General features: G+C 36.0%; 1 protein-coding gene and 1 pseudogene across 3 annotated transcripts in view; both read left to right on the top strand.

Annotated features, from left to right (window-relative positions):
- The window catches only part of LOC148940713 (ribosome biogenesis protein BMS1 homolog), a 140523-nt gene that overhangs the window by 36792 nt on the left and 88116 nt on the right, over nucleotides 1–15615 (top strand). For all 3 annotated transcript variants that reach the window (XM_089105312.1, XM_089105311.1, XM_089105310.1), the window contains exons 5-6: nucleotides 641–789; nucleotides 15324–15579. In XM_089105312.1, coding sequence (XP_088961438.1) covers nucleotides 641–789; nucleotides 15324–15579 — 405 coding nt within the window. The remainder of the gene's footprint in view (nucleotides 1–640; nucleotides 790–15323; nucleotides 15580–15615) is intronic.
- LOC148940714 (cytochrome P450 4c3 pseudogene) lies at nucleotides 10710–12304 on the top strand (annotated as a pseudogene).

The following is a 15615-nucleotide window of genomic DNA, read 5'->3' as shown; positions in this document are numbered from 1 at the left end:
ATGCATTAAATTTTCATCAAAAACTTCCTGCCTTTTAAATTCATCACTTTCAACTGTGTAGAAAAACAATTAACGATTCATTTATTGGTTCGCTAATTCAAAATGCTGATTCAGCAAGCTAAACAGATTCCCCCAAAAATCACGAATTGACATTTTAAAACTTTTATTTAGGCATCAATATTATACAATTCTGAATGAAATATAATCGAAAGGAAAAGTAAAGAGTTTTTTAAACCAATCAAACTAAATTTGAAAGACAAAAACTGCATTCATTCTAAAAGATTGATTGTTTATTTCCTGTGAAAATGATCTAGTATTTGATTTTTTTTTTTTTTTTTTTGTTATAAAGCAGATTTACATTATAACTGTTTAAATACTTTATCGTTTTCAGTAAAGAATAAATGACGGTACCGACTGTATCCGTAAAAAGAGTTTTGTTTAAATATTTACGAATCTTTTTAATTCTAGAAGAAAGGATTGTCGGCAGCAGGCTGTTGGCTGGCAAAATAAAAAGACTTTCAAATTAAACCATTTTTTAACCAATCTCAAAGGTCCTGCAGAAGCCTCCTAATGTTGATCAAGATTTGAAATCTGTTTTAAGAACCATGATCATTTGTGATGTTATTTCTTTCGTTTTTAGGTAAGAAAAGACGTGTTACATTTATTGAATGCAATAATGATATAAACAGCATGATTGATATAGCAAAGGTTGCTGACCTATGCTTACTGCTCGTGGACGCATCGTTTGGATTTGAGATGGAAGTGTTCGAGTTTTTGAACATTTGCCAGGTATTTTCTTAAATGTTTTTTTTTCCACAGGTTATTTTGTTCACTATAATTTATTTTTCAGAAATAATTAATGAGCTGATTTTTTTTATCACTACTAAATCGGTTTTAAATTAAATTATTAAGAATAAATGAAGACAAGTGATTTAAATTCAGTACTAAAATTATATATTGAGAATGTATTATCAAATTAGATAAAGATATTACACAGATTGTTTTATTGTTGCCGAAATATTCAAACGAATAGTTATTTTTGTATTAACGTTCAAATGCAGCTTCTCTACACAAAAATTCGCACATTGTTACATTCAGAATTTCTATTTTTATTGGATTTTCAGAGTTGTTTCAAATTTAACTGCATCCCATCCCCCTCCTTCTAATGCCTGGGTAGAGCTCTAGGCTACAAACAAAAAATTGCTAAATTTTCTTTTTTCAAATTGGCATTATGAGACTCTTAAGATTCAATGAATGTAAATTCTATGAATGTAACGGAGTAAGAACTTTTGCTATTTTAGTGTTGCTTTCAGAAGAGGAGATAAATTGCACTGTTAACGAAATAATTTTTTTTTTTTTTTTTTTTTTTATTATTATTATTATTATTATTATTAACAAATGGGTCACAAAAAATAACAACATACAAATCTCCATATAATGCTAACAAAACAAAACTGCATATAATACCAACAATATCAAAATAGGTCCCGACGCATATTAGCGTGTTTGGGATGACCCAAAAAAAAAGGAACACTTCAACTACTTATACACTAATAAACTCCCTCGGGGACATAATACTCTCTGACTCCTCCTCTCCTCCCCCACCCCTACAAAACAATTAATCTATAATTCTAAGGATAATACATATTTTTTTTATTTTACAGGGAACTTAAAGGAATTCAACACTCATACTATATGATTCATTATGCTTCCTTTCATGTACCGACAATCAACTCTCTCAACACACAGGGAAAATTTTCTCTTTTAGCATTCACAAGCATATGTTTACTCCCAGATCAATCAACTTATCCGTGTCTACAAAACTGATCAGAACAAATACATCGCCAAGAAGCACGAAATTCCTCAAGAACCTTCTTACCTTTTAATTCCGCCGGAAGCCTTTTTCATTCTTCAGAATCAATATACCCAACAGAAAATTTAGATCTGGTATTAACTGGAAACGGCATTCTTACAATTTCAGAATTTCCAATTTCATAACTATGTTTCCTTTCATTGTTTTTCGGAATAAAATTCTACAAAACACGCTGCCACGGAAATGAAAAAAAGACTATACATAGTCAGATTTACATAAGATTTAACCCAACCAAAAAAAAAAAAAATTTTTAATTGGCGATAACTCAAATTAACCAAATTTTGGGACACGTCTTTAGCCAAAAGTCTTAAAGTTTTATTAAAACAAGCGGATACGAATGGTTAGTGAAACGACCAACCTATTACACAGTATAACAAATATGGATGCATAAGAGAAAAATATAACATTCTAATAAACTTTTTAGGAAAAAAAATTTTCAGCTTCCGCAGAGTTCCAACATTTTTGGCTAATTTAGTACTTATAAATGCAATATGATCTTTAAAACTTAGGCATTCATCTACAATTACACCAAGATACCTTACTGTACTTGTCCGTTTTATACTTCCATTTACTAACTTAATTTCTTCAATCCATAGATAGTAATTTGCACTTCTGCCATATAACAAGAACTTTGTTTTCTTGTGATCGACAAGCAGTTTGTTCATTCGCATCCACCTCTTGGTTATTACCATCCCTTTTTTCATACCATTTTTCAAATCCGCTTCTGTTTTCGCAGCCATTGTAAATTGAGTATCATCAGCAAAACTTGGAAGTATTGCTCGCATCGGGCCATCAGTGTACCTTGGAGTTGACAGTTGTTTGAGACATTCATTTAGATCATTAATGTACACAAGAAATAATAGGGGACCCAACACAGACCCCTGTGGCACACCACACTTTTCTACCATCTCTTCTGACAGGACTGTGCCCAGCCGTACACTTTGCGTTCTTCTTTCAAGAAATGAAGCAATCAATTAAAACTGCATTTTAGCTTAAATCATTTGCGTGGGTTTTGTTCAAATTTCATTTTTAATATTAGAGCCATTTTTTTTTTTAGCAAAACTGAAAGACAATTTCAAAATGTTTTAGGCTCAGAGAGGTAATTCTCAGTTTTGAATCGGATGCTAATTTCACTTATATTTTCTCATTTAGTCATCTAAGCTAATCTGTCGATCACATTCATGCATCACGTTCACAGCAATCTGTTACATTTTCAAAGTTGCGCATCTAAAGCGTTTGGCGTAAGAGAAATATATAATTTAGGAAAATTTGGAAAAGGGAAGGGAAAATTCTTTATGAAATTTCACTACCAAATTCAGAGATCCTTATTCTGAATGTTTTAAGCCACTTTGTTCAAATATACGGAATTTTTTATTGCACTCGTGGAGAATGTTTTATTTTTGATAGCTGAAAATCCTTGTCGGTAAAAGTCCGTACTTGAAATTCCTTACTTGGGAGAATAAAAATCGCTCCTATTTATGGTAAATTGTTATGGATTACAAACTCGATTCCGATTAATTTCTTTTTGCTAATCTTATTTATATGTTTGTTAAATTTGTCATTCAAGGGAATTGCTCAAAGTTTTCTTGAGCAGTTTCTAAGTTGCAAAAATTCCAAACCGCCTGTGTTCAACCCGATCCAAGACTAGATCTCATCATATGCAGTGCTGAAGAATGCGATTGTACTTTGCTTCTACTACTACCAATAACTCATAGCAGCACCTAGCTTCCTGAGACCAAAACAGCTACATACGCTCCTCGACTCTAATCTATCCAAACGGTCACTCTTTATTCACTCCCGTGAAGCTCGAATTTCCTTTAAATCTTTTTTTACGACCTCTTACAGCTCCGTTTGCAATCTTTCATCCTTCTCCCGTCCCTAGAGCTAGACAATTTTCCTAGAAAACATCTAGCATATAGCATATCTGCCTCAACCTTTTCAAAGCACCGACGTTTCAATGCCATACTTGACACTGTCTAAAAAAAAAGAAAAAAAGTGCCTTGGCTATTCTACAACCTTTCACTTCATCCACCATTTTACTACTAATGCTACCCAGATAAATGAAAATATCCACTTGGTTGCTTTTCTCATTACCTAATATCGCCTCCTCAACTTAATTTATTCCCAGTTTTGGCGATTTGTTTTTCCTTTGGCTAACTTTTTATCTAGGACACTCAAATCATTTGAACAATGTAAGTCTAGGAGGTTTTCATCACCGCATTTGGTACCGTTTTCTCGCATAGCCTTTGCTGTGCTGCTTATCCATCGAAATTTGGATCACGCTTTCAAGCCAACCCTGGATTGTATTGAATCAATCAAGAGATACTGAATTATGAGGTTGGCATACGTCCTTCCATCTCATCTACCATTTTACTAATAATGCCGCCCAGGTAAATGAAGCTATCCACTTGGTTGCTTTTCTCATTACCTAATATTACCTCCTCGGCTAAATTTATTCCTAGTTTTGGCGATCTGTTTTTTATTTGGCTAACGTTTTGTCTAGGACACTCAAATGATTTGAACAATGTAAGTATAGGAGGTTTTCATCGTCGCATTTGCTACCGTGTTCTCACATAGCCTTTGCTGTGCTGCCTATCCATCAAAATTTGGATCACACTTTCAAGCCAACAATAGATTGTATTACTAATAATAGAATTAGACCCTGGCGTCACGCCGGCGCATCAACTGAATGCCCCCAACGAGAGGCCCGGTTGACCGCCACCGAAATGTCGCGATGCCGCTGGCGCACTTCCTCCGGCAGAGGTGGCGGCTGTAAGGGGGGGGTCTTCTCATGGTGATGACTCCATGCCCATACTCAGCCATGAGACCCGAGTACCCCTAAATAAGCCTCAATAAACGAAATGAACCAAGTGAGAGAGACATCTTGACAAAATCCTAATCATCGTAATAAAATATACAAGACAACACAGGTATAAGAAAAACTAAGATTTTATTATTAAAGAAGAGAACTTTTTAGTTAATAGTTATTTCATTATAAATCAATATTCAATAATTATTATTCACAACCAAAGATCAATTCTTGTTCATATAATTGCTTGAAGTAAAATTTATTATTATTAAAGGAAAGCAAGCATTATAACTAATATATTAAGACTAATATGTTCATGCTTAAAAGAATTTAATAATAATATTAAAGAATGGGATATATACCCATTTACTAGGATTTTAACATGATAAATTTAAGAAAGAGCAAGGAACACATTAGACTTACATTCTACATGCATACAAAAAGCTTGAGCAAAGCCATAACCCCAACTGAATTCTCTTGTCAGTGTAACGCTATAAAAAGATATGTTCCCCCTTTATTTGTCAAACAAACGTAGCTAAATTCAATCCTTCTTAGAAAGGGTGTGTATTGCAAAATAATTAAATTGTGTACAAAGATAAATTCATTAGGTTCAAACATACCCTGAAAGGACATTGCCTTAAGCCGGATTCATAGCAACTTGATATTAATTCTAAAATTAGAAGGACACTTCTTACACGGCTTTCGGCTGACTTTGAATGAATTTTGTGGCAATTCTTTATTGGGTCAACCGCAAAGTCGGAGCTTTTAGTTTAACGTGTGGTTAAGTATTTCGATTTTCCTGATTAGAAATCAAGCAGGGCTTGCACTATCCCCGAATTTTTGGAGATTTCCCCGAAAATCTATGTGTCACCCCGAATAAAATTTGGTTCCCCGAATGCCCGAAAATCCCTCAATCACGGTGCCACCCCTAGTGATTTATCTCTTGTAACTATCCCTGCTAAGCATTACTTTGCATACCATAATTCTTCACTACTCTCTTGTTCGTTAACTGTCGTCTCTTGTGTTACTTTGCATAAAAACCAGACAGATGCAATTGCAAATTTGCAATATACATGGATCCTCATATGCTCGTAAGAGTATAGTCTATCTGAAATGATATTAAAGAGTTTCGAATGCAGTTTTCTAATTTCTATAAGATTATTAAATCATTCGTAGTCAAGAATTTGGTTTTTAAGTTGAACTGAACGCATACACTATACAGGTTCAGTTGGATTTTGAAATTGATAGTGAACAGATTGTTGCAACAGCTGAATCGCAAGTTTGCAGAATTTAGTTTTTTTGCTGTTTTTAGATACGTTTTCTTAATGTTTAATACCCAATTATTGAACCCCTGATAGATTAAAGAAAATACTATCTTCTTTCTGAATACTATCTACTATCTTCTTTCCCCCCCCCCCCGAAAAAAAACCTTCTATTGAGACAAAATTTAGCTATAGACTATGTGTAAGGGGAATCGAAGATTGAAACAGAAGTGACCCCAAAAATATGATTTATTAAAAAAATTGTATAGTATTGTCTATAGGGGAAGGGGTATAGGGGGCTATCATTTTTAAATGATAATACCTCAATTTTTTTTATTGAAAGCAGGGATGCCAAAAAGATAATTATTTTTTTCATTTAAAGCGGAGACGGAAGAAAATTATATCAAATGTCCTGGGAAACCATAGAAATATTTTGATAGACCCAGGCCCCCCCCCCCCATTGGAACTTATTCATTGTCTTGGTTATATTCGGATTTCTCATAGGCTACTGGCCTAATTTGGGTTTTGTGTGTGCTCCCTTTTAATTAGATGCCTTTGATCTTATTGAATGCCACGGCGAATCTATGACTCTGTTTTCCAGTAATTTGAGGTATATCTGAATAATTTCGACATTTTTTTTTGTTCGACCTTTATAATTTTTAAATGATAATACCTCGAATTTCTTTTTATTGAAAGCAGGGATGCCAAAAAAGGTAATTATTTTTAATTTAAAGCAGAGACAGTATCCTATCAAAGTGATATCCGGAGAGGGGGTGGGATAGGGATTTGTCATATTTAAATGATAATACCTCGAATTTTTTTTTTATTGCAAGCAGGGATGCCAATTTTTTTGTTAAATTTAAAGCGGAGACGGTATCCCATCAAGGCAGTATCCAAAGGGGGGACGGGTAGGGGCTTTCATTTTTAAATGAAAATACCTCGATTTTTTTTATTGAAGGCAGTGATGCCAAAAAAGTTATTTATTTTCTTAATTTAAAGAAGAGAGGGTATCCTATCAAGGTGGTATCTAGAACTTCTGACTAAATCTGTTATTATTGGTATAATGTAAAGTCCCGATTCTTCAGATAACCACCCACATTAAAGCCTCCGTCGATTATAGTAGAGGAAGGAAAGTTCTCCTAGACCATTCATCATTTTATAAGGGGTTTTCAACATTCACTACAAAATATGGTTTCGTAGTAAAATCACTCATCAGGAGGGATGTGACTTTCTAATCTGTCTCTGTCCTATGGACTTGAGCAGATTCTTGGTTTTGACACCTACATGTGCTCTAATGGATTATCTTGTCTTCACTTATTCCTTACTGACCGTTATGACTCTTTTGGGCTGAACACTCCTGCTTTCACCAGCGACATCATGGCCGTTATAGCCAGATGTAACTTTGCATTCCACCAGCAGGACTAAATTATTCAACATCGTAATAAAGGGATTTGGGATGGTCTTCTTAGTGCATTTTCTGCCCAAAATTAGAGAGCCTTCCTCAAGGAACGTTTGATTCTGTCTGTCAGAATTTATCGAAAATCTTATACCACCTAAGAGAATATAAACATCAAGCAGAGAGGAACCCTGATTAAACGTCAACTTCAAGAGGGCTATCAGAGCGAATCAGAAAGAACACAAACTCTGGTTTTTGTCCAATTGTGAAACAAACGAGTACGATTGATGAAAGTGCGTAGTGGCGCTGTTTTTGTGATTCGTCAATCCAGGCTGTAAAAGAAGAATAATTTTGTCACCAAACTCTAAAATGCTTCTGCAGAATGTTCGAGAAGAGTAATTAAAGAGGCGATACCATCTTGAAAAAAGATTTCCAATCCATCCCTCCTGACTAACGGGAATAGGATTCAAGATTCCAAGACTGAGACTGAAGTTCCTATGCCGAGTTTTCAAATCCTGATGGCCACGGCAAGATTGTTCCTGGCTTTCCTCCTGCTACCGCTCTTGTTACCGTCCTTGGCCGGATCAACAGCTCTGTTCTGAAAGCTTGGCGGGCTTTACAGCACCTTGATGTAACCAAATCATTCGTTCTAGATAAAAAAACATGCTATTCGAAATGCAAATCGTTTTCACGTAACCATAAGTAATGCTCTGACCTTTATAAGGTGTAGGAGGTGGTACCCCATCTCATGTAGTGGTAAATTTTGTTCGTTTTAAGTTTGACTTGATTATTCATTTTAGTTCTGATCGTTTTAGGATTCATTTATTTATCTACAGTGCCTTCTAGTTTACCTGTTGCTAGGGTATCAAACCAAATGGAGAAATATAAGAGCTTAAAATACGGCAAACCAACAACATCAACAAGTGTATCTATATAGCCTATGGCTTTATGTATTTATTATAAAAAAGGGGGGAGATTGAGAGTGCAGTTAAATTTGGAGGAATTGGGGGCTCTGAAAATCCAATAAATAGAATTGTTACCTGGAGAAATTAAACTTTTTTAAATGTATGCAAATTAAAAAAGGAGTACCTCACACTAAATAGCGCCTTCTGCTTTACCTCACTGAATGATCCCCATAGAATGATTGTCCTATTTGCTCCCCCACCCCCAGGCTAAAAGACAAATCTTCCGGTAGACGTTAACACTTTATCATCCGCAAATGTAGTTGTTATAGCTTTTGTTAAGTAGAGCCTTAATAGAAGAACATCCACAGTATCAAAAGTCTTCCTTGGACCAATGAAAGTCGCCGCAGGGATAAGTCCTAAGTTGAGTGTCCTATTTACCACGTCCATAAGGTGATGCTTTTCATCCAATGTTGAATGACCCTTACGGAAACCGAATTGTCCTTCGTAAAATATTCCTAGTCCGTCAGGATAGTCGTGCAGCTTCTTGTTAAAAACTTCTTCATACAACTTGGAAATCTGGGAAGAAGCGATATAGGTCTGTAGTTTGATCGGTTTGATCTTGTGGAACTTCCCAGTTTCGAGTGATAAGTCCATGAGGAACACTATGCAAGGAATTAAACAAGGAAGGACATACTTCTGGGCTTTTAAATTGTATTTTGATAACTTGGATATACATAGTGTCTTTTTTATTTAGCTCTACCCTCCCCCCCAAGTCATAGTTCACCTGCCACTTAGCCCTCATCAACACTTTCTGGAAGTTTCAACTATATTTCATATCCTACTTAACTGATAGATTGTATGTCCCATAGGACCTTATAGTGCAAAAATATATGGTACGATTAAAGACGAGACTCTTTAGTCCCTCCCCCATGCCATCAATTCAAAGTTTGAAACCCTTTAAAACCCCAAACAAAGTTTCCCCTTTCCTCTCTCCAACAATACCTGAAAGTTTCGAATTCACCTTACTCAAATGTGCTCCTCCTTTCCAGATTACAACCTTGGACGGCCCTGGGAATCTTGGCCTTTCAAAAGATTCCCAAGTTCTCCCAGCTGATTGGACAACCAAGACCAAACATGGCCGCATTTTCTACTAAAGTCTCTTTGTGAAAATGGGCGGTTTACGTAATAGGGTCATTACACCCTGGATGGGGGGGATGTCGATTTTGGACGCCCTTTTGACATTGTTAACAAACAAATTATTGCAAAATTTCGGTCCAATATCACGGGGCTTAGGAGGACAGGTAAAGGGAACAGGAAGAATGGTGGTTTCCCTTCAATCAAATGAGCCCTCTCAAAAGTTTCTACGGCCACCCCTTCCATACGAAGTAACCGGGGATTTTTTTTTTACTCTTTTCTGGTCCTTTACTGGGTCCGTTCGGAGGGGGGGTCCAATATTTTTACCTTCTCCATTTGGGTTCCTCAGCCCTAGGATTCAACGATGCGGCACAGATTTTGAGTCGATGGAGCAAAAAAAAGGTTTTTTGGCCTTTTTTTGGGGAGAGGGCCCATGCATTGGCCCTCCGCAACAAACATAACAAAAAATTTGATTGTTTTGACCCAGAAAATGATCCCTGAAAGTTTAAAGCCAATCACGCAAACAATATCAAATCCCCCGTTTTCTATTATAAAACCTATGCGTAAATAATTGGCAGTTTTGCGCTATTTAAAGCCTTTGCTCCGGAGCTGTGGGGGTCATGTCATCCCCAGGGGCATATTTGTTTAACCTTTCGAGTTTTTGACAAAACAACTATCTTAAATTTTGATCAGTTGGTCTTGGGGGGTTGTGGATATACTGGGTAGCAAAAAATAACTCGGGAGGTGAGATGGTTGTCCCCCAAACATTTTTGACTCTCACGGGCATCAGAATTTTCAATTTCGAATTGAATTAGTCCCCTCCGAATTTTTTACGACTACTCTCGCCATACGAAGTGGCCGGAGGAAATTAAGGGATACATTGAAGGCATATGATTCTTTACTTAGGCAACGCTAGAGTGCCCCCTCTGGTTTTGTCGTTTTGAATATTTTGAATCTAGTAACAGAGTATGCTGCTTACGTATTTCTACTTCCCTATCTACTAGCTCTCTGTGTCTCTATTTTTATTTCGTACGTTGTCGCATAACACCACTTTTTTGCTAATTCATTTTATATCAGCTTTGTTTTGCCATCTTTCGTATTTTTGAGGCAACTAAATTGGTTTAGAAGTCCCTCATTCGTCAAATCAATGCTCTAGAATAGCTATCGGATTCTTGCTTGCTTTCAAATAAATATTTTCTTTCGTTTCTTAAAACGATAATCTAATTGGTTATCCTTGGTTCCAATTGTGTCATGTTTTATTTTTGGTTGATAAGAGACCACGTCGTAAAAGCAATTTATATGCTTTCAGTTGTATTTTATGTGTTAAAGGAGACACAATGGATATAGATCACCTTACATACTATGTTATTCTCTCTGTTGTCATAGTAGTTTTGACTTATCAATATCTGAAATGGAAGAAATTCTGTAGCCTTATCGAGAGCGCAGCACGGGGCATGAACCCTTTACCAATTCTTGGAAATGCTCTTGAAGTGAACTATGGGGGTGCTGATTACCGGGTAGATTTAATGTTAGCTGTGCCCAGAGACATGGGGTATTCAATGAGTCGCCTCTGGATTGGGCCGTTTCCAGTTATGATGATTTTTAATGCAAACGATGCAGAAATTGTTTTGAGTAGTAGTAAACATATTGAAAAAGCCAGTGAATATAAATTTCTCCATTCATGGCTTGGTACGGGGCTGCTCACTAGTGGTGGCACAAAATGGCATGGTAGAAGGAAATTATTGACTGGAGCGTTTCATTTCAAAATTCTTGAGGACTATATTTCGATATTCAATGAACAAAGTGAGATATTAATTTCGAAAATTGATGAACATGTTAATAGTGGCAAAGCCTTCGATATGTTCCCATACATAACCAGATGCGCTCTAGATATCATATGTGAATCGGCAATGGGAAAAACCGTGAAGGCCCAAGAGAATTATGACTCACCGTATGTCAAAGCAGTTTATGCCATGAGTAATATATTTATGAATAGAGGCACTAAACCCTGGTTAAGACCCAATTTGTTCTACCGTTTCTCTTCAGTATATCGCAAGGAAAAGAAATGCCTTGAAATATTGCATGGATTCACGAACTCAGTCATTCAAGAAAGAAAGAAAGTATTTAATAATTCTCAGCGTAAGAGACGTCTCGCTTTTCTTGACCTCCTTCTTCAAGCATCTGATAATGGTAAGGTCCTCTCAGATAAAGATATTCGTGAGGAAGTTGACACATTTATGTTTGAAGGCCATGATACAACCTCAGCTGCTATTAGTTGGTCTTTGTGGCTGATTGGGTTGCATCCAAAAATCCAAGAGAGAGTCCACTCCGAATTAGACTCTATTTTTGATAAAACTGATCCACGCCCTCTAACCATGGATGACCTAAGTAAAATGAAATTTCTTGAGTGTTGTATAAAAGAAGCCCTTAGATTATATCCTAGTGTACCTTTCATAGGAAGAGAATTGAAGGAAGATTTAGTTATTGGTGGTAAAACTGTGCCGTCGGGAGTAACAATGCTTATTATGATTATGGTTATTCAGAGAGATCCCAAGTTTTTTAGTGACCCAGATTCGTTTAAGCCGGATAGATTTTTGTCTGGAGAGGCTAGGAACCCATTTGCTTTTGTTCCGTTCAGTGCCGGGCCAAGAAATTGTATAGGGCAGCGTTTTGCGATGATGGAAGAGAAAGTTGTCCTTTCTTCAATTTTGAGAAGATTCCGAATCGAAAGTGTCAATAACTTGAGTCGAATGACTTTCCATGCAGAACTTATCTTAAGATCTAAAAATGGTATCAAAGTGAAGCTCCATGGCCGATGATTATTTCTTTTTCTTTCTATTTTGGAATTACCTGTATTTATTTGCTTTTTCTGTTATTAATTAAAACTGTAATTTTTTCTTTTATAATGGAGGTTTTATCAGATAGGTATTGAACCGCTGAGATGAGAAAAAGCAAAAAAAACAACAAAAAAAACATACACCCATCAGAGTCAACACACGAATGCAATTAACAATTGTGAGTACATACCTCATTATGATTAATTAAAAAAAAAATCAAAAAAAGAAATTTTTCAATGAAACGTAAAGATCTACTTGAAAACCTAAGATGAGGAGATATAAAGTCCTTTAATAACACAAACTTAAAACGAATAGAAACTACTATCACTGCATAGATTAAACCCAAAGTGAACAGATATTAAAACAAATGATCACATCAAACGTATGGATAATAGATGCTGCTATAGATGAGTAAGGGAATCCTAAAACGAACAAAAATTAAAATGAATAATCCAGGTCAAATTTACCAATTACAATGGCTACATTGTTATCCTTCCCAGCCCTCCCACTCCAAAAATGGTATCAAAAAGTGCCATTTCTGATGCCATATGCACTGTAATATGGAGTTATTAAGACCAATTTATTAGAAAAAGCGTGGAGATATGACTAGTAGCCTTTAAATTAGCCATTAAGCATCTCTCAACGATCTTGTAGTAGCTGTTGGCCGTGGCTGAAGAAAAATAGAATAAAAATAAAAAGGAGACATCACTGCTAACCATGCAAACAAGAAATTTTCTTTGTTATACAAAATGGGAGAGGGCTCAAAAGCTCCAGTTTCTCGTTCAAGACTGTGGAAAATTCATTGACGATCTTGGCGTTTGCATATCCCGTCGTTTTGGGCTTTGGCTCTCTTATGGAAATAATTGATGTATTCTGTAGCAGAAACCGTCATTTTGTTGTGTTGTGATCTCTTGTTACTTAAAAAGGATCTGGATTTTGCAATTTTCTTTCAAATGAGCCCTTTTCTGATATCCAACGACCACTGGCTGTGTACGATCACCCCCTGGGATAAAGAAAATAAAAGAGACATCAGTGCTACCCATGCAGAAAAGTAATTTTCCTTGTTGTTCTTGGTGGGGACTGTGAGTCCCCAGTTCAGGGTTTTCGACAATGGCGATGCCAATGGTGCATCTTTATGCTGATTTGTTTATACGAGAATGAAAACTGCGTAGTTCCTGAATCACCTTTAAACAAAGAATTTTTCTCACCTGATTTTTTTTTTCAAAACAAGCTTTTAAACTTTAATTTAATATGGGCTGTGGTCTGTTCTTTACAAGCTCGCAGCTAAGAACACTGGGGATTTTTCTAACTGATTATCATATTCATCATTCCAGCCTGAAGTCCAAATTCTATATAAAACGTAGAGATTATATCCTTGCCACTTTCTCCCGATAAACTGATGTTGGAGGCATAGAAAAAAAAAAACGACAAAGAAAAAAGAAAATGATTAATACCAAAGGGTTGCTCAAGCAGAACAAGGAACTAATTACTGGCGATGTGAAATCCCTTATATTTATTGTAATTAACAAATAATAATAATTATTGCTCCGTAGAATATGCCCAAAGTCCATACTTAGGGAGGCTTAGGTTAGTTCCACATGCTCTGATGTACAGTTTAATCTGTTAATCTGACATGCTGACTTTACAGCCTGTCGAATTATCAAAATTTCCGGATTACTGAGGCAAAAAATTCTGATTATGGGAATTGTATAAGATATATATATTTGTTCATGCTCATTTTACATAGGTTAGATGCTGGTTAATGTAAATGAAGGTTGTTGGTAAAAAAAAAAAAAAAAAAAAAAAAAAAAAAAAAAAAAAAATCTTATCTCACTTGAAATAATGTAAAAGTGTCTTTTGTTGTTTCTTCTGAAGAAAGACTACTGTCACTTTTTCTTGAAGTTTTTTTTTGTCTACTGAGAACAGTTTCTACATCAACGTTGAGCTACTGAGACTAACGTAAAAGCAAATCAGCAGCTGACAAGGCCTTGTCACACATAGCAGTACAGAAATTTGCTGCTTTGTACTGTTTCCTACCGGAAGCAGGGTACCAAGGTCCTTGAGAGCTTGTCGGAATACCGAACGAGTCAAATTGGTAAGTGTCGGATTATCAAGATTGGACTGTACCAGCTAACCATATACTTTGAAATTAATTTTATTCGGTAATAATTATGTTTTTTAGTCTATGATCAAACACCAAAAGAAAAGAAAAAAGAAAAAGAAATAGGAATTGTCCTAAATGATGAAACGTTAATCATTAAAATCGCAGAAGTATTGCTGCAACCTTTAGCCGGTATCGCAAGCAAAAGTGTTGCGGGAGCAGCGAGAGTAGCAGTGTTCTAGGGGCCACTGGTCCACTTGTTGCATACAGATTGAAAATCATTGCGTATTTTCAATTTAAACAAGATGCAATGTGCCTACCCTTCCAATTAAAAGTTGATGGTTGGGGAGTCAGAGATGTCGAAGGGGCTATTTTCCAACTTTGGCTCTCAAATCATACAGATTGAAAATCTTTGTGATTGGAGGGAATGGGGCTGGAGCATGATTGTATGACTGGAGAGAGGGTCGGGAGGAAGTGTTTAGAATCCAAGGTCTCATGTGTACCTCTAAAAGCGAGTAATAAGATTTTTACCTTTCTGATAAAAGGTTGGTGCGGAGAGCGGAGCTGTCGGAGGAATTATGAGCCCACACATGAATGAAATTGTGCAAAATAAAAATCTTTGATCGTTCCGATTTAAAGAATACGTTAAATGCCCTACTCTTCTGCTAAAAATTTGGGAGAAGGAAAGACGGGGAGTGCTGTAGGGACTAAACGTCTATTCGTCTTCCAGTCACATAGATTAAAAAGTCTTGCATGATTCCAGTTCTAACTCACTGCAGCATGCTTGCTTTTGCATTAAAAAGCTAGAAAGGAGCTAAGAAGTTGCTAGGAAACAGCTAGGAATTTTTATTTGCCTCGACTGAAATTGGTGTGCTGAAATAATGAGCCTTCTAATGTTAAATCATCTGTTGATATTAAGCTTACCTTTTGTTCCTGCATTTTTGTTATGTTATCTACAGTTGGCCCGATTGCTACTGCTGATGGAATTATACATTTTAATTTTTAGGTGCATGGTTTTCCTCGTATCATGGGTGTTCTTACCCACCTTGATTATTTTAAAGATAATAAACAGTTAAAGAAGAAAAAGAAATTACTAAAGCATCGTTTCTGGACCGAAGTATATCAAGGTGCAAAATTATTCTATTTGTCTGGAATGGTTCATGGTGAATATCAAAGGACTGAGGTAAAGAATCTTGGCCGATTTATTTCAGTGATGAAATTCAGGCCTCTTCAATGGAGGACAACACATCCATACGTTTTTGGTGAGATTTTTATTTATTTCCGTAAAACTTATTTTT

This window comes from Artemia sp. Qi Xiang Cuo, chromosome 19 (genome assembly GCF_049724085.1).
Source record: "Artemia sp. Qi Xiang Cuo chromosome 19, ASM4972408v1, whole genome shotgun sequence".
In the NCBI taxonomy this organism is placed as follows: domain Eukaryota; kingdom Metazoa; phylum Arthropoda; class Branchiopoda; order Anostraca; family Artemiidae; genus Artemia; species Artemia sp. Qi Xiang Cuo.
Note: the sequence above shows the minus strand (reverse complement) of the source record. Positions and strands in the feature narration are given on the sequence as shown.